The sequence below is a fragment of the Coregonus clupeaformis genome, chromosome 21 (assembly GCF_020615455.1).
Source record: "Coregonus clupeaformis isolate EN_2021a chromosome 21, ASM2061545v1, whole genome shotgun sequence".
NCBI classification, from domain to species: Eukaryota; Metazoa; Chordata; class Actinopteri; order Salmoniformes; family Salmonidae; genus Coregonus; species Coregonus clupeaformis.
The window spans coordinates 31,656,961-31,673,196 of NC_059212.1; the positions used below are offsets into that span (position 1 = coordinate 31,656,961).

Genomic DNA, 16,236 nt, shown 5'->3' on the forward strand with positions numbered 1-16,236 from the left:
TATTATGAAATATCAATTGGACCTCACAGTTGCCTCTTTATGTTTTGGGTCCAGAAATGTGGAATGTCATGCTCATGTTGTAAAAAAGGCAAGGGGATAATCTCACAGTGTCAGTGCTATAGGTTCACTTTTATGATAGCCTTAGTTTCAGCCAGAACCCCTTTTTATGACAAGAGTAATGCCACCTGCATGTAGAAAACACCTTGTAAATGGGGTTGATGGGGAGGACCAGGAGACTATAAAGAACCATTTGTAGTAGAAACATGTCATGTGAGCCAAATCTGAATAATTTTTAGTTCATGGCTTTTATTCACTCTCAGATGAATGCATGCTGCCGTATTCTACATCAATTTTTCACCATTTTGAGTTACAGAGCCAGGCCAAGGCTAGCCCCTCACGGGATGATCAGGTCAGATTCTCATTCAATTTCAGGCAAAGACAAACGTTCTACTTGGATGTTATGTGTATTCACCTTATAGCCAGTGGGATAACCACTTAACAATATGTTGTTGTTTTTTTTGTTTTTTTGTGGGGGGTGGGGTAAGGGGGGGTAGAAGGATTACTTTATCCTATCCCAGGTATTCCTTAAAGAGGTGGGGTTTCAAGTGTCTCCGGAAGGTGGTGAGTGACTCCGCTGTCCTGGCGTCTTGAGGGAGCTTGTTCCACCATTGGGGTGCCAGAGCAGCGAAAAGTTTTGACTGGGCTGAGCGGGAACTGTGCTTCCGCAGAGGTAGGGGGGCCAGCAGGCCAGAGGTGGATGAACGCAATGCCCTCGTTTGGGTGTAGGGACTGATGAGAGCCTGAAGGTACGGAGGTGCCGTTCCCCTCACAGCTCCGTAGGCAAGCACCATGGTCTTGTAGCAGATGCGAGCTTCAGCTGGAAGCCAGTGGAGTGTGCGGAGGAGCGGGGTGACGTGAGAGAACTTGGGAAGGTTGAACACCAGACGGGCTGCGGCATTCTGGATGAGTTGTAGGGGTTTAATGGCACAGGCAGGGAGCCCAGCCAACAGCGAGTTGCAGTAATCCAGACGGGAGATGACAAGTGCCTGGATTAGGACCTGTGCCGCTTCCTGTGTAAGGCAGGGTCGTACTCTCTGAATGTTGTAGAGCATGAACCTACAGGATCGAGTCACCACCTTGATGTTAGCGGAGAACGACAGGGTGTTGTCCAGGGTCACACCAAGGCTCTTTGAACTCTGGGAGGAGAACACAACGGAGTTGTCAACCGTGATGGCGAGATCATGGAACGGGCAGTCCTTCCCCGGGAGGAAGAGCAGCTCCGTCTTGCCAAGGTTCAGCTTGAGGTGGTGATCCGTCATCCACACTGATATGTCTGCCAGACATGCAGAGATGCGATTCGCCACCTGGTTATCAGAAGGGGGAAAGGAGAAGATTAGTTGTGTGTCGTCTGCGTAGCAATGATAGGAGAGGCCATGTGAGGATATGACAGAGCCAAGTGACTTGGTGTATAGCGAGAATAGGAGAGGGCCTAGAACTGAGCCCTGGGGGACACCAGTGGTGAGAGCACGTGGTGCGGAGACAGATTCTCGCCACGCCACTTGGTAGGAGCGACCGGTCAGGTAGGATGCAATCCAAGAGTGAGCCGCGCCGGAGATGCCCAACTCGGAGAGGGTGGAGAGGAGGATCTGATGGTTCACAGTATCAAAGGCAGCAGACAGGTCTAGAAGGACAAGAGCAGAGGAGAGAGAGCTAGCTTTAGCAGTGCGGAGAGCCTCCGTGACACAGAGAAGAGCAGTCTCAGTTGAATGACCAGTCTTGAAACCTGACTGGTTTGGATCAAGAAGGTCATTCTGAGAGAGATAGCAAGAGAGTTGGCTAAAGACGGCACGCTCAAGAGTTTTGGAGAGAAAAGAAAGAAGGGATACTGGTCTGTAGTTGTTGACATCGGAGGGATCGAGTGTAGGTTTTTTGAGAAGGGGTGCAACTCTCGCTCTCTTGAAGACGGAAGGGACATAGCCAGCGGTAAAGGATGAGTTGATGAGCGAGGTGAGGTAAGGGAGAAGGTCACCGGAGATGGTCTGGAGAAGAGAGAAGGGGATAGGGTCAGCGGGCAGGTTGTTGGGCGGCCGGCCATCACAAGTCGCAAGATTTCATCTGGAGAGAGAGGGGAGAAAGAAGTCAAAGCATAGGGTAGGGCAGTGTGAGCAGGACCAGCAGTGTCATTTGACTTAACAAACGAGGATCGGATGTCGTCAACCTTCTTTTCAAAATGGTTGACGAAGTCATCCACAGAGAGGGAGGAGGGGGGAGGGGGATTCAGCAGGGAGGAGAAGGTTGCAAAGAGCTTCCTAGGGTTAGAGGCAGATGCTTGGAATTTAGAGTGGTAGAAAGTGGCTTTAGCAGCAGAAACAGAGAAAGAAAATTTAGAGAGGAGGGAGTGAAAAGATGCCAGGTCTGCAGGGAGTCTAGTTTTCCTCCATTTCCGCTCGGCTGCCCGGAGCCCTGTTCTGTGAGCTCGCAATGAGTCGTCAAGCCACGGAGCAGGAGGGGAGGACCGAGCCGGCCGGGAGGTTAGGGGACATAGAGAGTCAAAGGATGCAGAAAGGGAGGAGAGGAGGGTTGAGGAGGCAGAATCAGGAGATTGGAGGGAGAAGGATTGAGCAGAGGGAAGAGATGATAGGATGGAAGAGGAGAGAGTAGCGGGAGAGAGAGAGCAAAGGTTGTGACGGCACATTACCATCTGAGTAGGGGCAGAGTGAGTAGTGTTGGAGGAGAGCGAGAGAGAAAAGGACACAATGTAGTGGTCGGAGACATGGAGGGGAGTTGCAGTGAGATTAGTAGAAGAACAGCATCTAGTAAAGATGAGGTCAAGCATATTGCCTGCCTTGTGAGTAGGGGGGACGGTGAGAGGGTGAGGTCAAAAGAGGAGAGGAGTGGAAAGAAGGAGGCAGAGAGAAATGAGTCAAAGGTAGACGTAAGGAGGTTAAAGTCACCCAGAACTGTGAGGGGTGAGCCATCCTCAGGAGAGGAACTTATCAAGGCGTCAAGCTCATTGATGAACTCTCCAAGGGAATCTGGAGGCCGATAAATGACAAGGATGTTAAGCTTGAATGGGCTAGTGACTGTGACAGCATGGAATTCAAATGAGGAGATAGACAGATGGCTCAGGGGAAAAATAGATAATGTCCACTTGGGAGAGATGAGGATTCCTGTGCCACCACCCCGCTGACCAGATGCTCTCGGTGTATGCGAGAACACATGGTCAGACGAGGAGAGAGCAGTAGGAGTAGCAGTGTTTTCAGTGGTAATCCATGTTTCCGTCAGCGCCAAGAAGTCGAGGAACTGGAGGGTAGCATAGGCTGAGATGAACTCTGCCTTGTTGGCCACAGAACGGCAGTTCCAGAGGCTGCCGGAGACCTGGAACTCCACGTGGGTCGTGCGTGCAGGGACCACCAGGTTAGAGAGGCAGCAGCCACGTGGTATGAGGCGTTTGTATAGCCTGTGCGGAGAGGAGAGAACAGGGATAGACAGAGGCATAGTTGACAGGCTACAGAAAATGGCTACAATAATGCAAAGGAGATCGGAATTAAATGAACTAAACATCTGGGAAAGCGAGAGAGCGGGGCCTCCCTCACTTACGTTTCACTGAAACACCGAAATATAACTCTCCCAACTTCCACCTCAGAAACTATAATTAATGTAAACTACAGCGGTTCAATGTTTTCTAGGAACAGACTAACTTAGTTTATTCAGCTAGCTAACTTGGTACATTATTCTTCTGTGAAAAACCGTCCAGGGCACCGAATCACATGACGCTACAGCCAACTAGCATGCCAGCCTCCAACAACACGGTTTAGCACCAATACTCTGCCACAAATCCAATGCAAGTCAATGGTACCAATATAAGCGTTTTCGCGCTTCATGTCCAAATCATCTATAAGTAACTTCATTGAGTTACACAATCAGTTCTTAGATCCTTTGGGTCAGATGATTTGGACATTAAGCGTGAAAATGCTAATATAATGTAGGTGCCATTGACTTGCATTGGAGTTGTGCCACAAATACTCAAAAGTTACCATTTGAAACAGTGGCCAGGTAAACAAAAACAAATAATGGATTGTTGTCATATCTTCTCAATAGACTGCTTACAGGTTAAGGAAACCAATATGTCATTTTATAATTTGGGTGACTATCCCTTTAACCTTTCCCATTTTCTTTTTGATAGGCTACCATGAGGTGATTTCAAGTTAATTTTTAAAGGATGAACTAATGATTTCTGCCTTCCATATCATTAAAATAAAATGTGTGTGTTTAGCCGCTTCTAGAAATGTTAATACTGTACATCTAATATTTGTTTGTGATCATTAAGCGGGATTTCATTGGCAACGTGTCAGTGGTCCAGTTGTGTACCTTTTTATTGAGGAGGTAGACTACTACACTACCTGCCAGTTGGCAAACTCCGCTCCCATCATTAACACATGATTATCTGGGTGGTCTAATTGCTGTTTTTCACCACATTAAAAACATTCTTGTGACTAAGCAATACTATGTCAAGGTGACCAGAAGGAGTTTAAAATGTGTTCTCATAGTTGTGCACTGAACATTTACAAAGTTCTCCCTCTTTCCCTTCTCCCTCTCTTCAGAGTGAACTGCAACAGCTTGTCTTGTTATTCCAGTGTTTCCACTACAGGCAGCTACCAACGAAGCTCATCTCCTGTCCAGAGAAAACAAAGCCACGCCACATTCCCAGAGTTTAATTTGCTGTTACATCGGAGGTCTGAGAAATGGGGTTTGGGGTCTGTCTGGAGGAGCTGGGTGGCTGGTAATCTGCACTGGTGGGGGCCTCAGCCCAGCCTGGAAATTGCTGGTGTGAATCCTTAGGAACACTCTCCCTGTAAAGACACATAAAGTAGCTTTCCTTTCCTACATTTTTTAAAATGATAAAATCATTATAATAAACTTCATGAAAACATTTTTAAGCATCAAAGTTTTCAAATTAGCATGTCAACCAAATAGCAAATTATGGCAATAGCCTAGATAAAAAGCTGTGATAAGGATAAAATGTAAAACAGCAGACATATGAAAAAGGCTAATGTTATCTCATTCTCACAGAAAATAAACAACAAACATATTGATGATGATGAGGATACTGATAGTGTTGTTTTTGTTGACTGTGTAAATCCTGAATTGTTTCATTCTGACCAATGACTGTAGGAACCAAATATCCGTTTTTAGATGTAGTTTTCTCCCGGACCGATTTCATCAACGGTAGGGAGGTGTCATCATACAAGCTAGCATGGTGCTAGTCAGTTAATCGAACTGTCTCTAATACAATTTTGTTGATCCACAAAAAGTTATTACCACGTATCGGTCAAGGTCTGTACATATTATAATAAGCTCACGAAATTTTTGATCTCGGTTGAGACTGTGGAATCTTTCACGATAGCGAACTCTTTGTTAGCTAACGTTTGTTAGCCAGCTTGCGAACACTAGTGACAGCACAGCGCTGTCATTTGGGTCACGAGTGTGTTGCTGCTGAATAAACCAGTTTACGTTCTCCAAAAGGTAGGTCACATATGTGATTTGCTTCATCTGCTACTGGGAGCCATACATTGTCAATTGGTATTACTGCTTGCAAGTACTGAATCAGTTTGTTAGCCATTGAACTGTTAGCTAGAAAGGTAACGTTAACTAGCTAGCTGACCGTTTGTGTGGTGTGCTTGGGTCACGTTTTTGGGATAACGCAGGAACTTGCTTACTGTATGCCGTCAGCAAGAGAGCAAGTCTGGTTATCAGTACAATCATGTTGATGTGGTCATATAAATTGGACCCCTGGTGTGTGTGTGTGTCCCAGGTGTATAACAGAAGATGGAGCTGCAGGCAGTATTGATGGCTGCTGGTGGTGGGTCTCGTATGATGGACCTGACCTACAACACCCCCAAACCTCTGCTACCTGTAGGGAACAAGCCCCTCATCTGGTACCCCCTCAACCTGCTGGAGAGAGTGGGATTTGAAGGTAATATTCTCTATGTTTATGGCTTTATCCAATCAAACCCACTTTGTTGTATTACAGTAGCACTTTTTGTCATGGTCAAATTAAATCCCAGAATCATGGTGTTTGATACTAGAACTACCAAGTAGACTCCCTCTGGTAGATGCTTCCTGTTTTCAGAATAAGAGGTGTGTGTGTGTGTGTGTGTTTGTGTGGGGTGGGGTGGGGGGGCAGTATCAGTAGTGTGCAAACACTGTAGAAGGTTCCAGTCTTACTGCTTCAGACACCTCTTACAGGCTGTAATGACACTTTCAAGGTAACACAAAGCAGCTAAATACTTCAACAATGTAAAAGATATTCACATTTATGTATGACCTGAATGCAACAGTTCTAAATTGAAGAGTGAAGATACCACTTCTCCATGTTATTTAAGACTGTATGGATAACACGGCCAGTGCCATCTCACCTCATCCCACATGACAGAGCAGGCCAGCAACTCTACTGTTCTGTGCTGTACTCTACAGTGTGCCCCAATAACATCCCCACCCACACCATATTCCAGGGTTCCCCAACTGAATTTGGCCCATGGGTGGTTTTATTTGGCCCCCCAAGTTTTCTGAGCTAGAAAGAAACTGATTTTATTTTTGGAACTCTGTTCCCAAGTATTCCCACGCATAATAGAGAGACACATGCGATCGTATACAAATGTGAGCAAGGTTTGAAATTATTATGTTTTAGTCAAATATTATAACTGTTTGGGCTTGTTGCTGTCAATTTGCAGTCTACAAATGATTTGCAGTCTACTGTGTACTGTACTGAACTCTACTCCACTCTATTCTACTCTACTGTACAGTACAGGACGGTACTATATTTGAACTATACTATTTTTCTTTACTGTATTTTTGTATTTGCATTTATTATGGATCCCCACAGCGGGGACTGGGGCGGCAGGTAGCTTAGTGGTTAAGAGCGTTGTGCCAGTAACCGAAAGGTCGCTGGTTCTAATCCCCGAGCCGACTAGGTGAAAAATCTGTCTGTGCCCTTGAGCAAGGCACTTAACCCTAATTGCTCCTGTAAGTCGCTCTGGATAAGAGCGTCTGCTAAATGACGTAAAATGTAAATGTTCCGGCCCCCCGACCACCCACTCAATAAAAATCATTACGTGGCTAAATCTAGTTGATGATCCTTCCCATATTTGTTGATGCATGAACCAACGGCACAATAAAGGTCACTTAGGAGTACTGCTCTAGGGCTGACAGTGGCAGAGCCATTATTTAAGGACGTATACCACATTTACAACACCTTGGTCTCCTACTCCTATGTGCGTTACTTAGTATTTGTTTCAGAACATAAGGCGTTGGCTTATAGCCTAGCTAACATGTTTTTTGGAATACATGAGTCTAGCTAAGAAACTTGCAGTTAAGACAAAGTGAATGCATGGGTAGACCTATTTACAGTGTTTATAGGTCCCGGCAGTGGAGTCAGTTTGCTGCCAGGCCTCTACGTAGCTCAGACAGTCAGGCTGCATTTGGGTAATGATAAGTCAGAGGTAATTATTGGGGGATAAATGACTAAGATTGTTATAGAGAGCACTATTTTCCCCTCTAATGATATGGCCCAGGGCTTGATATATGACTCCTCTCTAGTTGTAATAGCCATCCACTGTGGTCTGGGAAAGCTGTTCTTGGCCTCCTCTGTGCTTCAGTAAAGTGCACATGAGGGCCCTCCACTAGAGTGTCAGTATTCTGGAAGGTGTGTTGTGTCTGGTTAGGAGTGAGTGGATTTTGGAGGATTTTTTTATGATTTCTTGTCGAGTTCCTCATTGTCGTTAGTGTTGAAGTAGCCTAAGGTCATTTCCATGTAAAAGGACCCATGAGCACCAACATGTGAAGTTCATAGGAGAATGTCAAATTGGGTGTCAGATGAAAGCTAAGAGTGAATGTTTTTGAGAAATTAAGTCATATGTACATTTTCAACCATTTTCCACCCAAAATATTTGCAATAAGCAAAGGCTTTGATTTCTTGTCAAACGGATGGAAAATAGATAGAAAACATCAACCATAAAAACTCTTAGAAGGTATTTGAATACATGAAAACACTAATGTTGAAGTAAAGACCTCTCCCAACTAATATCAACACTTATATTTAGTTTAGGATCATTTCTCTGCCTTCTGTACGTTTAAGAAACATTGCCTTGTGCTTTGAAATTCTGTTACCAAAAAAACACATCTTTAAGATATTTTCTAATTTCTCTCCCTCATGAGGAGGGAGGATAATGACATTTCAAATCAAATCAAATCAAATCAAATCAAATTTTATTGGTCACATGCGCCGAATACAACAGGTGCAGACATTACAGTGAAATGCTTACTTACAGCCCTTAACCAACAGTGCATTTATTTTAAACAAAAAAGTAAGAATAAAACAACAACAAAAAAGTGTTGAGAAAAAAAGAGCAGAAGTAAAAATAAAGTGACAGTAGGGAGGCTATATATACAATAGAATAAAGTGACAGTAGGGAGGCTATATATACAGGGGGGTACCGTTGCATAGTCAATGTGCGGGGGCACCGGCTAGTTGAGGTAGTTGAGGTAATATGTACATGTGGGTAGAGTTAAAGTGACTATGCATAAATACTTAACAGAGTAGCAGCAGCGTAAAAAGTATGGGGTGGGGGGCAGTGCAAAGTCCGGGTAGCCATGATTAGCTGTTCAGGAGTCTTATGGCTTGGGGGTAGAAGCTGTTGAGAAGTCTTTTGGACCTAGACTTGGCACTCCGGTACCGCTTGCCGTGCGGTAGCAGAGAGAACAGTCTATGACTAGGGTGACTGGAGTCTTTGACAATTTTGAGGGCCTTCCTCTGACACCGCCTGGTATAGAGGTCCTGGATGGCAGGGAGCTTTGCCCCTGTGATGTACTGGGCCGTACGCACTACCCTCTGTAGTGCCTTGCGGTCAGAGGCCAAGCAGTTGCCATACCAGGCGGTGATGCAACCAGTCAGGATGCTCTCGATGGTGCAGCTGTAGAATCTTTTGAGGATCTGAGGACCCATGCCAAATCTTTTTAGTCTCCTGAGGGGGAATAGGCTTTGTCGTGCCCTCTTCACGACTGTCTTGGTGTGTTTGGACCATGATAGTTCGTTGGTGATGTGGACACCAAGGAACTTGAAGCTCTCAACCTGTTCCACTACAGCCCCGTCGATGAGAATGGGGGCGTGCTCAGTCCTCTTTTTTTTCCTGTAGTCCACAATCATCTCCTTTGTCTTGGTCACGTTGAGGGAGAGGTTGTTGTCCTGGCACCACACGGCCAGATCTCTGACCTCCTCCCTATAGGCTGTCTCATCGTTGTCGGTGATCAGGCCTACCACTGTTGTGTCGTCGGCAAACTTAATGATGGTGTTGGAGTCGTGCCTGGCCATGCAGTCATGGGTGAACAGAGAGTACAGGAGGGGACTGAGCACGCACCCCTGAGGGGCCCCCGTGTTGAGGATCAGTGTGGCAGATGTGTTGTTACCTACCCTTACCACCTGGGTGCGGCCCGTCAGGAAGTCCAGGATCCAGTTGCAGAGGGAGGTGTTTAGTCCCAGGATCCTTAGCTTAGTGATGAGCTTTGAGGGCACTATGGTGTTGAATGCTGAGCTGTAGTCAATGAATAGCATTCTCACGTAGGTGTTCCTCTTGTCCAGGTGGGAAAGGGCAGTGTGGAGTGCGATAGAGATTGCATCATCTGTGGATCTGTTGGGGCGGTATGCAAATTGGAGTGGGTCTAGGGTTTCTGGGATTATGCTGTTGATGTGAGCCATGACCAGTCTTTCAAAGCACTTCATGGCTACAGACGTCAGTGCCACGGGTCGGTAGTCATTTAGGCAGGTTATCTTAGAGTTCTTGGGCACGGGGACTATGGTGGTCTGCTTGAAACATGTTGGTATTACAGACTCAGTCAGGGACATGTTGAAAATGTCAGTGAAGACACTTGCCAGTTGGTAACAAGTACAAGTTCACAGAAGTAACAAGTAAAGGTAGACCTATCAATTAGTTATAGTGTTTTTACTGATATCAATTTTGTTTATGAATTATTAAGTGATTTAAACTCGAAATTCTGTTACCAAATCGGTAACATAATTTCTGAAAATGGGTAACAGAATTTCTGTAATTGAATTGGCTACAATGGGAAATCATGGCAAACCACAGTTGTCACCTGCTACTGTCCTCCCTTCCACTGGCATACTGTTATGTTCAGCTGATAACTGTTTTCTTTCTCTTTCTGTTGTCTGGTGGTCATAGCAAGAGTGTTAAATGTCTGGACAACCCCTCCCTCCCTCCCTCCCCCCTCTCTCTCTCTCTCTCTCTCTCTCTACTCTCCCTCTCCAATTAATGTCACCTCTTTCCATTTACTGTAACCAGCATCCTCACGCACTGAACACCGACCGACACCAGATGTCCATAGACATTGAAAAGCAGTTGAAATTTGGTCAGTCCGCCCTGGTCTTGATTTCAACGTCCACAGATGTTGTTTTTTGGTCCGGTCTGGACCAGCCTTGATTTCAACGTCTACATACGTCTGGACCGGCCTTCATTTGGCCCAAACATAGACGTCCATGATTGGTTCAGATTTGGTCCGGTGGACCGGACCGGACCGGACCAAATCTGAACCAATCATAGATGTCTATGTTTCACAAGTTTGGACAGTACAGTACACTAGAGTACAGAACAGACTATGGGAGGCGCACAGTACTACATAGAGCCATGACTACATGGAACTATATTCCACATCAGGTAACTGATGCAAGCAGTAGAATCAGATTAAAAAAACAGATTAAAATACACCTTATGGAACAGCGGGGACTGTGAAGCAACACAAACATAGGCACAGACACATGCATACACACACATGATAACATACGCTCTATACACACACGTACACATAGATTTGTTGTAGATATGTGGTAGTAGGGGCCTGAGGGCACACACTTAGTGCTGTGAAATCTGTTATTCAATTATTATAATGTAAAAATTTTTTTTATTATAACTGCCTTAATTTTGCTGGACCCCAGGATGGGGATCCATAATAAATACAAATACAAAAATACAGTAAAGAAAAATAGTATAGTTCAGTCAAATATAGTACCGTCCTGTACTCCTCAATAGAGTGGAGTAGAGTACAGTACACAGTAGAGCACACTAGAGTTGAGTGTACTGTACTGTACTGTACTGAACTCTACTCTACTCTACTGTTCTGTGCTGTACTGTACTGAGCTCTCCTGTGCAAACTTGTGAAACATAAACGTCTATGATTGGTTGAGATTTGGTCCTGCCTGGACCAAATTTGGTCTTGTTTGGTGGCGGAGGTCATAAAATGCCAAGTAACTTTTTATAATAATGCATTGGAAAAACATTGGGCTTTGTAGTTACAGGAAAATAGGAATTAACAATAGAAGCTAGATTCAGACACCCCACCTCCCCCCTCCCCCCTCCTACAACAACTAGCTTAATCACAGAAAAGGTACCAAATCCAACTCCTCGTTAAGTCCACCTGGGTATAGTGTGCCTAATGTGAAAATCCAAAAGGACTCTATGCAGAAGAGTTATTTCAATATTGTCACCTCTACGTTTAGCCCAAACCTTTTCCATACCAATACACTGCTTGTCATCAGTTCTATGGCCTACTTCCATAAAATGTCTGGAAACAGGAGAGGCGATATCGCAGCACTTATTGTTGCTGCGGTATTCATTAAGCCGGATTGTCAGTCTCCGTGATGTCTGACCAATGTAAAATGTGTTTTAGCAGGGAAACATTAACAAATAAACTACATGGGTAATGTTGCAGGTTATGCAGGTCCTCTGTAGCTCAGCTGGTAGAGCACGGCGCTTGTAACGCCAAGGTAGTGGGTTCGATCCCCGGGACCACCCACACACAAAAATGTATGCACGCATGACTGTAAGTCGCTTTGGATAAAAGCGTCTGCTAAATGGCATATTATTATTATTTATTATTATTATACAGGAGTTTATATTATATTTACGGTTGGTGATGGGACACACAAAAAACGGTTGGTGATGGGGTTTACAGTGCCTTCAAAAAGTATTCATATCCCTTCACTTATTCTACATTTTGTTGAGTTACAGCCTGAATTATAAATATGTTTTTCTCAACCATCGACACACAATACCCCATAATGACAGTGAAATGTTTTTATACATTTTTGCTGATTTATTGAAAATAAAATGTCAATTTACATAAGTATTCACACCCCTGAGTCAGTACTTTGTAGAAGCACCTTTGGCAGCGATTACAGCTGTGAGTCTTCCTGGGTAAGTCTCTAAGCACTTTACACACCTGGATTGTGCAACATTTGCCCATTATTCTTTAAAGAATTCTTCAAGCGCTGTCAAATTGGTTGTTGATTATTGCTAGACAACCATTTTGAGGTCTTGCCATATATTTTCAAGTAGATTTAAGTCATAACTGTAACTTGGCCACTCATGAACATTCACTGTCTTCTTGGTATGCAACTCCAGTGTAGATTTGGCCTTGTGTTTTAAGTTATTGTCCTGCTGAAAGGTGAATTCATCTCCCAGTGTCTGGTGGAAAGCAGATTGAACCAGGTTTTCCTCTTGGATTTTGCCTGTGCTTAGCTCTATTCCTTTTATTTGTTATCCTGAAAAACTCCCCAGTCTTTAACAATTACAAGCATAACCATAACATGAAGCAGCCACCACTATGCTTGAAAATATGGAGCAGGGTACTCAGTAATGTGTTGTATTGGATTTGACCTAACCATAACACTTTGTATTCAGGACAAAATGTGAATTGCTTTGACACATTTTTGCAGTATTACTTTAGTGTCTTGTTGCAAACACGATGCATGTTTTGGAAAATTTTTATTCTGTACAGGCTTCCTTCTTTTCACTCTGTCAATTAGGATACTATTGTGGAGTAACTACAATGTTGTTGATCCATCATCAGTTTTCAATCACAGCCATTTAGCTCTGTAACTGTTTTAAAGTTACCATTATTGCAACTTATTATGTGACTTGTTAAGCACATTTTTACTCCTGAACTTAAGGTTTGCCATAACAAAGGGGTTGAATACTTATTGACTCAAGACATTTCACATTTCAAATTTTCTTAGAAAAATATAATTCCACTTTGACATTCAGCAGAAATGTGTGTAAGCCAGTGACAAAAAAATCTAAATGTAATACATTTTAAATTCAGGCTGTAACACAACAAAATGTGGAAAAAGTCAAGGGTGTGAATACTTTCAGAAGGCACTGTAGATAATTTGGATAGGAAGCACGAAAATGCATACTATCCCACCTGGAATACTTAGTCTAGTCAGAGCCCTCCCAGTCCCTATAGTAACTTCATGTGTGGCAGTATTTACTGTGAGCAGCCAACTAGCAAAGCCCTGCAATTAGCTTTTACAAGGCTAAATACAGCAACAGTAAGCAAACTACTTTGGAAGAAACATTTATGCAGTTAAGACAATGTTTTCGATGTGTTCAAAGACGCACAGATTCCATTTTAAGTGTTTTGAATGATTTAATGCATACAGTGCATTCGGAAAGTATTCAGACCCCTTGACTTTTTCCACATTTTGTTACGTTACAGCCTTATTCTAAAATTGATTACATTGTCCCCCTCCCCTCCCCTCATCAATCTACACACAATACCCCATAATGACAAAGCAAAAACAGGTAATTCTTTGCACATTTATAAAAAATAAAAACTGAAAATATATTTACATACACTACCGTTCAATAGTTTGGGGTCACTTAGAAATTAGTTTGAGAAACAGACACCTCACAGGTCCTCAACTGGCAGCTTCATTAAATAGTACCCACAAAACACCAGTCTCAACGTCAACAGTGAAGAGGCGACTCCGGGATGCTGACCTTCTAGGCAGAGTTCAGGCTCTGGCTGGTCCGCTCAAGGACATTAAGAGACTTGTCCCAAAGCCACTCCTGCGTTGTCTTGGCTGTGTGCTTAGGGTTGTTGTCATATTGGAAGATTAACCTTCGCCCCAATCTGAGGTCCTGAGCGCTCTGTAGCAGGTTTTCATCAAGGATCTCTCTGTACTTTGCTCCGTTCGTCTTTGCCTCAATCCCGACTAGTCTCCCAGTCCCTGCCACTGAAAAACATCCCCACAGTGTGATGCTGCCACCACCATGCTTCACCATAGGGATGGTGCCAGGTTTCCTCCAAACATGATGCTTGGCATTCAGGCCAAAGAGTTCAATCTTGGTTTCATCAGACCAGAGAATCTTGTTTCTCATGGTCTGAGAATCTTTAGGTGCCTTTTGGCAAACTCCAAGCGGGCTCTCATGTGCCTTTTACTGAGAAGTGGCTTCCGTCTGGCCACTCTACCATAAAGGCCTGATTGGTGGAGTGCTGGAGAGATGGTTGTCCTTCTGGAATGTTCTCCCATCTCCACAGAGGAACTCTAGAGCTCTCTCAGAGTGACCATCAGTTCTTGGTCACCTCCCGGACCAAGGCCCTTCTCCCCCAATTGCTCAGTTTGGCTGGGCGGCCAGCTCTAGGAAGAGTATTGGTGGTTCCAAATGGAGGCCATTGTGTTCTTGGGGACCTTCAGTGCTGCAGAAATTTTTTGGTACCCTTCTCCAGATCTGTGCCTCGACACAATCCTGTCTCGGAGCTCTACGGACAATTCCTTTGACCTCATGGCTTGGTTTTTGCTCTGACATGCAATGTCAACTGAGACCTTATATAGGCAGGTGTGTGCCTTTCGAAATCATGTCCAATCAATTGAATTTACCACAAGTGTACTCCAATCAAGTTGTAGAAACAGCTCAAGGACAATCAATGGAAACAGGATGCACCTGAGCTAAGTTTCGAGTCTCATAGCGAAGGGTCTGAATACTTATAATACATTTGCAAACATTTCTAAAAACCTGTCTTCGCTTTGTCATTATGGCATATTGTGTGTAGATTGCTGAGAAAAATAAAATATTTAATCAATTTTAGAATAAGGCTGTAACGTAAAAACAAAATGTGGAAAAAGTCAAGTGGTCTGAATACTTTCCAAGATTCTGCCAGTAAGTAAGTAGTATATTCTGCTACCTGTCACATAGGAGTGACTGGGTTTAGTATTCCTAAATGTCTTTGTTTGTCCTCTATAGAGGTAATTGTGATCACAACCAAAGAGGTGCAGAAGATGATCAGCACAGACCCCAAGATGAAGCTGGATGTGAAGATGAAGTTAGACATAGTGTGTATCCAGGAGGATGCTGACATGGGCACCGCAGACGCCCTCAGACACATCCAGCAGAAAATCAAGGTGGGTCACAGACTCAGACAGTTGATCTCAGAATTTGCATCTCAAATGGCACCCTATTCCCTACATAGTGCACTCCTTTTGACAAGGGCCCATAAGGAGGATAAGGTGCCAATAGGGCCACATATATAGACAGTTGATCTCATAGCCAGATTGGCTGCTCTCTGCCCACGCATTGGCTGGATCTAATGTTGATGCTCCTGGGGGATAAATCCTAACCTTGAGTTATGGGTGTATTACTAGGAAGTTGACACAAGTCATGCAATGAAGTCAATGGGAGATTTGCACACAAAAAAATGTGGCGTTGAATAATCGGATTTCAGGTTGAAATTCGACTTTTAGCAGTAAATACTGTTAAGTGTATCATTCCTATTGTAAACTTGAGATTTTAATGTTTTTAGTGTCATTTTGAATATGGTTTATGTATCAATATACTGTACAAGCATATCAATACAGACCACATTAGTGTACTGTATGTCCAACAGTCCAAGTCAACACGGTCTCATAGGAGAGCACCTCGTTGATAAGGTGGAATCAGTGATTAATTGCTTTGGTATTTGGGGGGCACAGAGTCAGCTTTAGGCTGATAATGGCTGATAATTTGAAAGAAGGAAATTGAGAAAATGCCTGGACAAATGTTCTCACAGAGTGTCAGTGTTTGTACTAGGCCGTGTGGGGAAGGTGGTTCAGCCAGTGAAGGAGCGAGGGTACTACTAGCCCCAGAATGAGCCTATAGAAGACAGGTGCCCCATGTTTCACCTGGACACAGTATGGAAAGGTCAGCGAGGCTATTGAAGCAGGAGATCCTGTGTGCCTCTGGGTGACCACTGAGCCGTGCGTTCCTGGCCCCGGCTAAGCGAAGGGCCTCATTTCACCTGCTGCAAACCTGCCTCCCCCACTCCCTCCCTACAGCCGTTCCCCTCTCTCCCCCTCCCCTTGCTGCTCTTCAAACAGATGATGTCAGAAGCAGCCCGCTGCTGTCCAAC

At 44.2% G+C, this 16,236-nt stretch overlaps 1 protein-coding gene across 1 annotated transcript in view; it reads left to right on the forward strand.

Moving 5' to 3' along the window:
* The first annotated feature begins 5,220 nt into the window (after positions 1-5,220).
* LOC121535216 (translation initiation factor eIF-2B subunit gamma) overlaps positions 5,221-16,236 on the forward strand; it is a 66,583-nt gene continuing 55,567 nt past the window's right edge. The window contains exons 1-3 of the mRNA XM_041842057.1: positions 5,221-5,526; positions 5,816-5,977; positions 15,096-15,253. Coding sequence (XP_041697991.1) covers positions 5,830-5,977; positions 15,096-15,253 — 306 coding nt within the window. The 5' untranslated portion in view covers positions 5,221-5,526; positions 5,816-5,829. The remainder of the gene's footprint in view (positions 5,527-5,815; positions 5,978-15,095; positions 15,254-16,236) is intronic.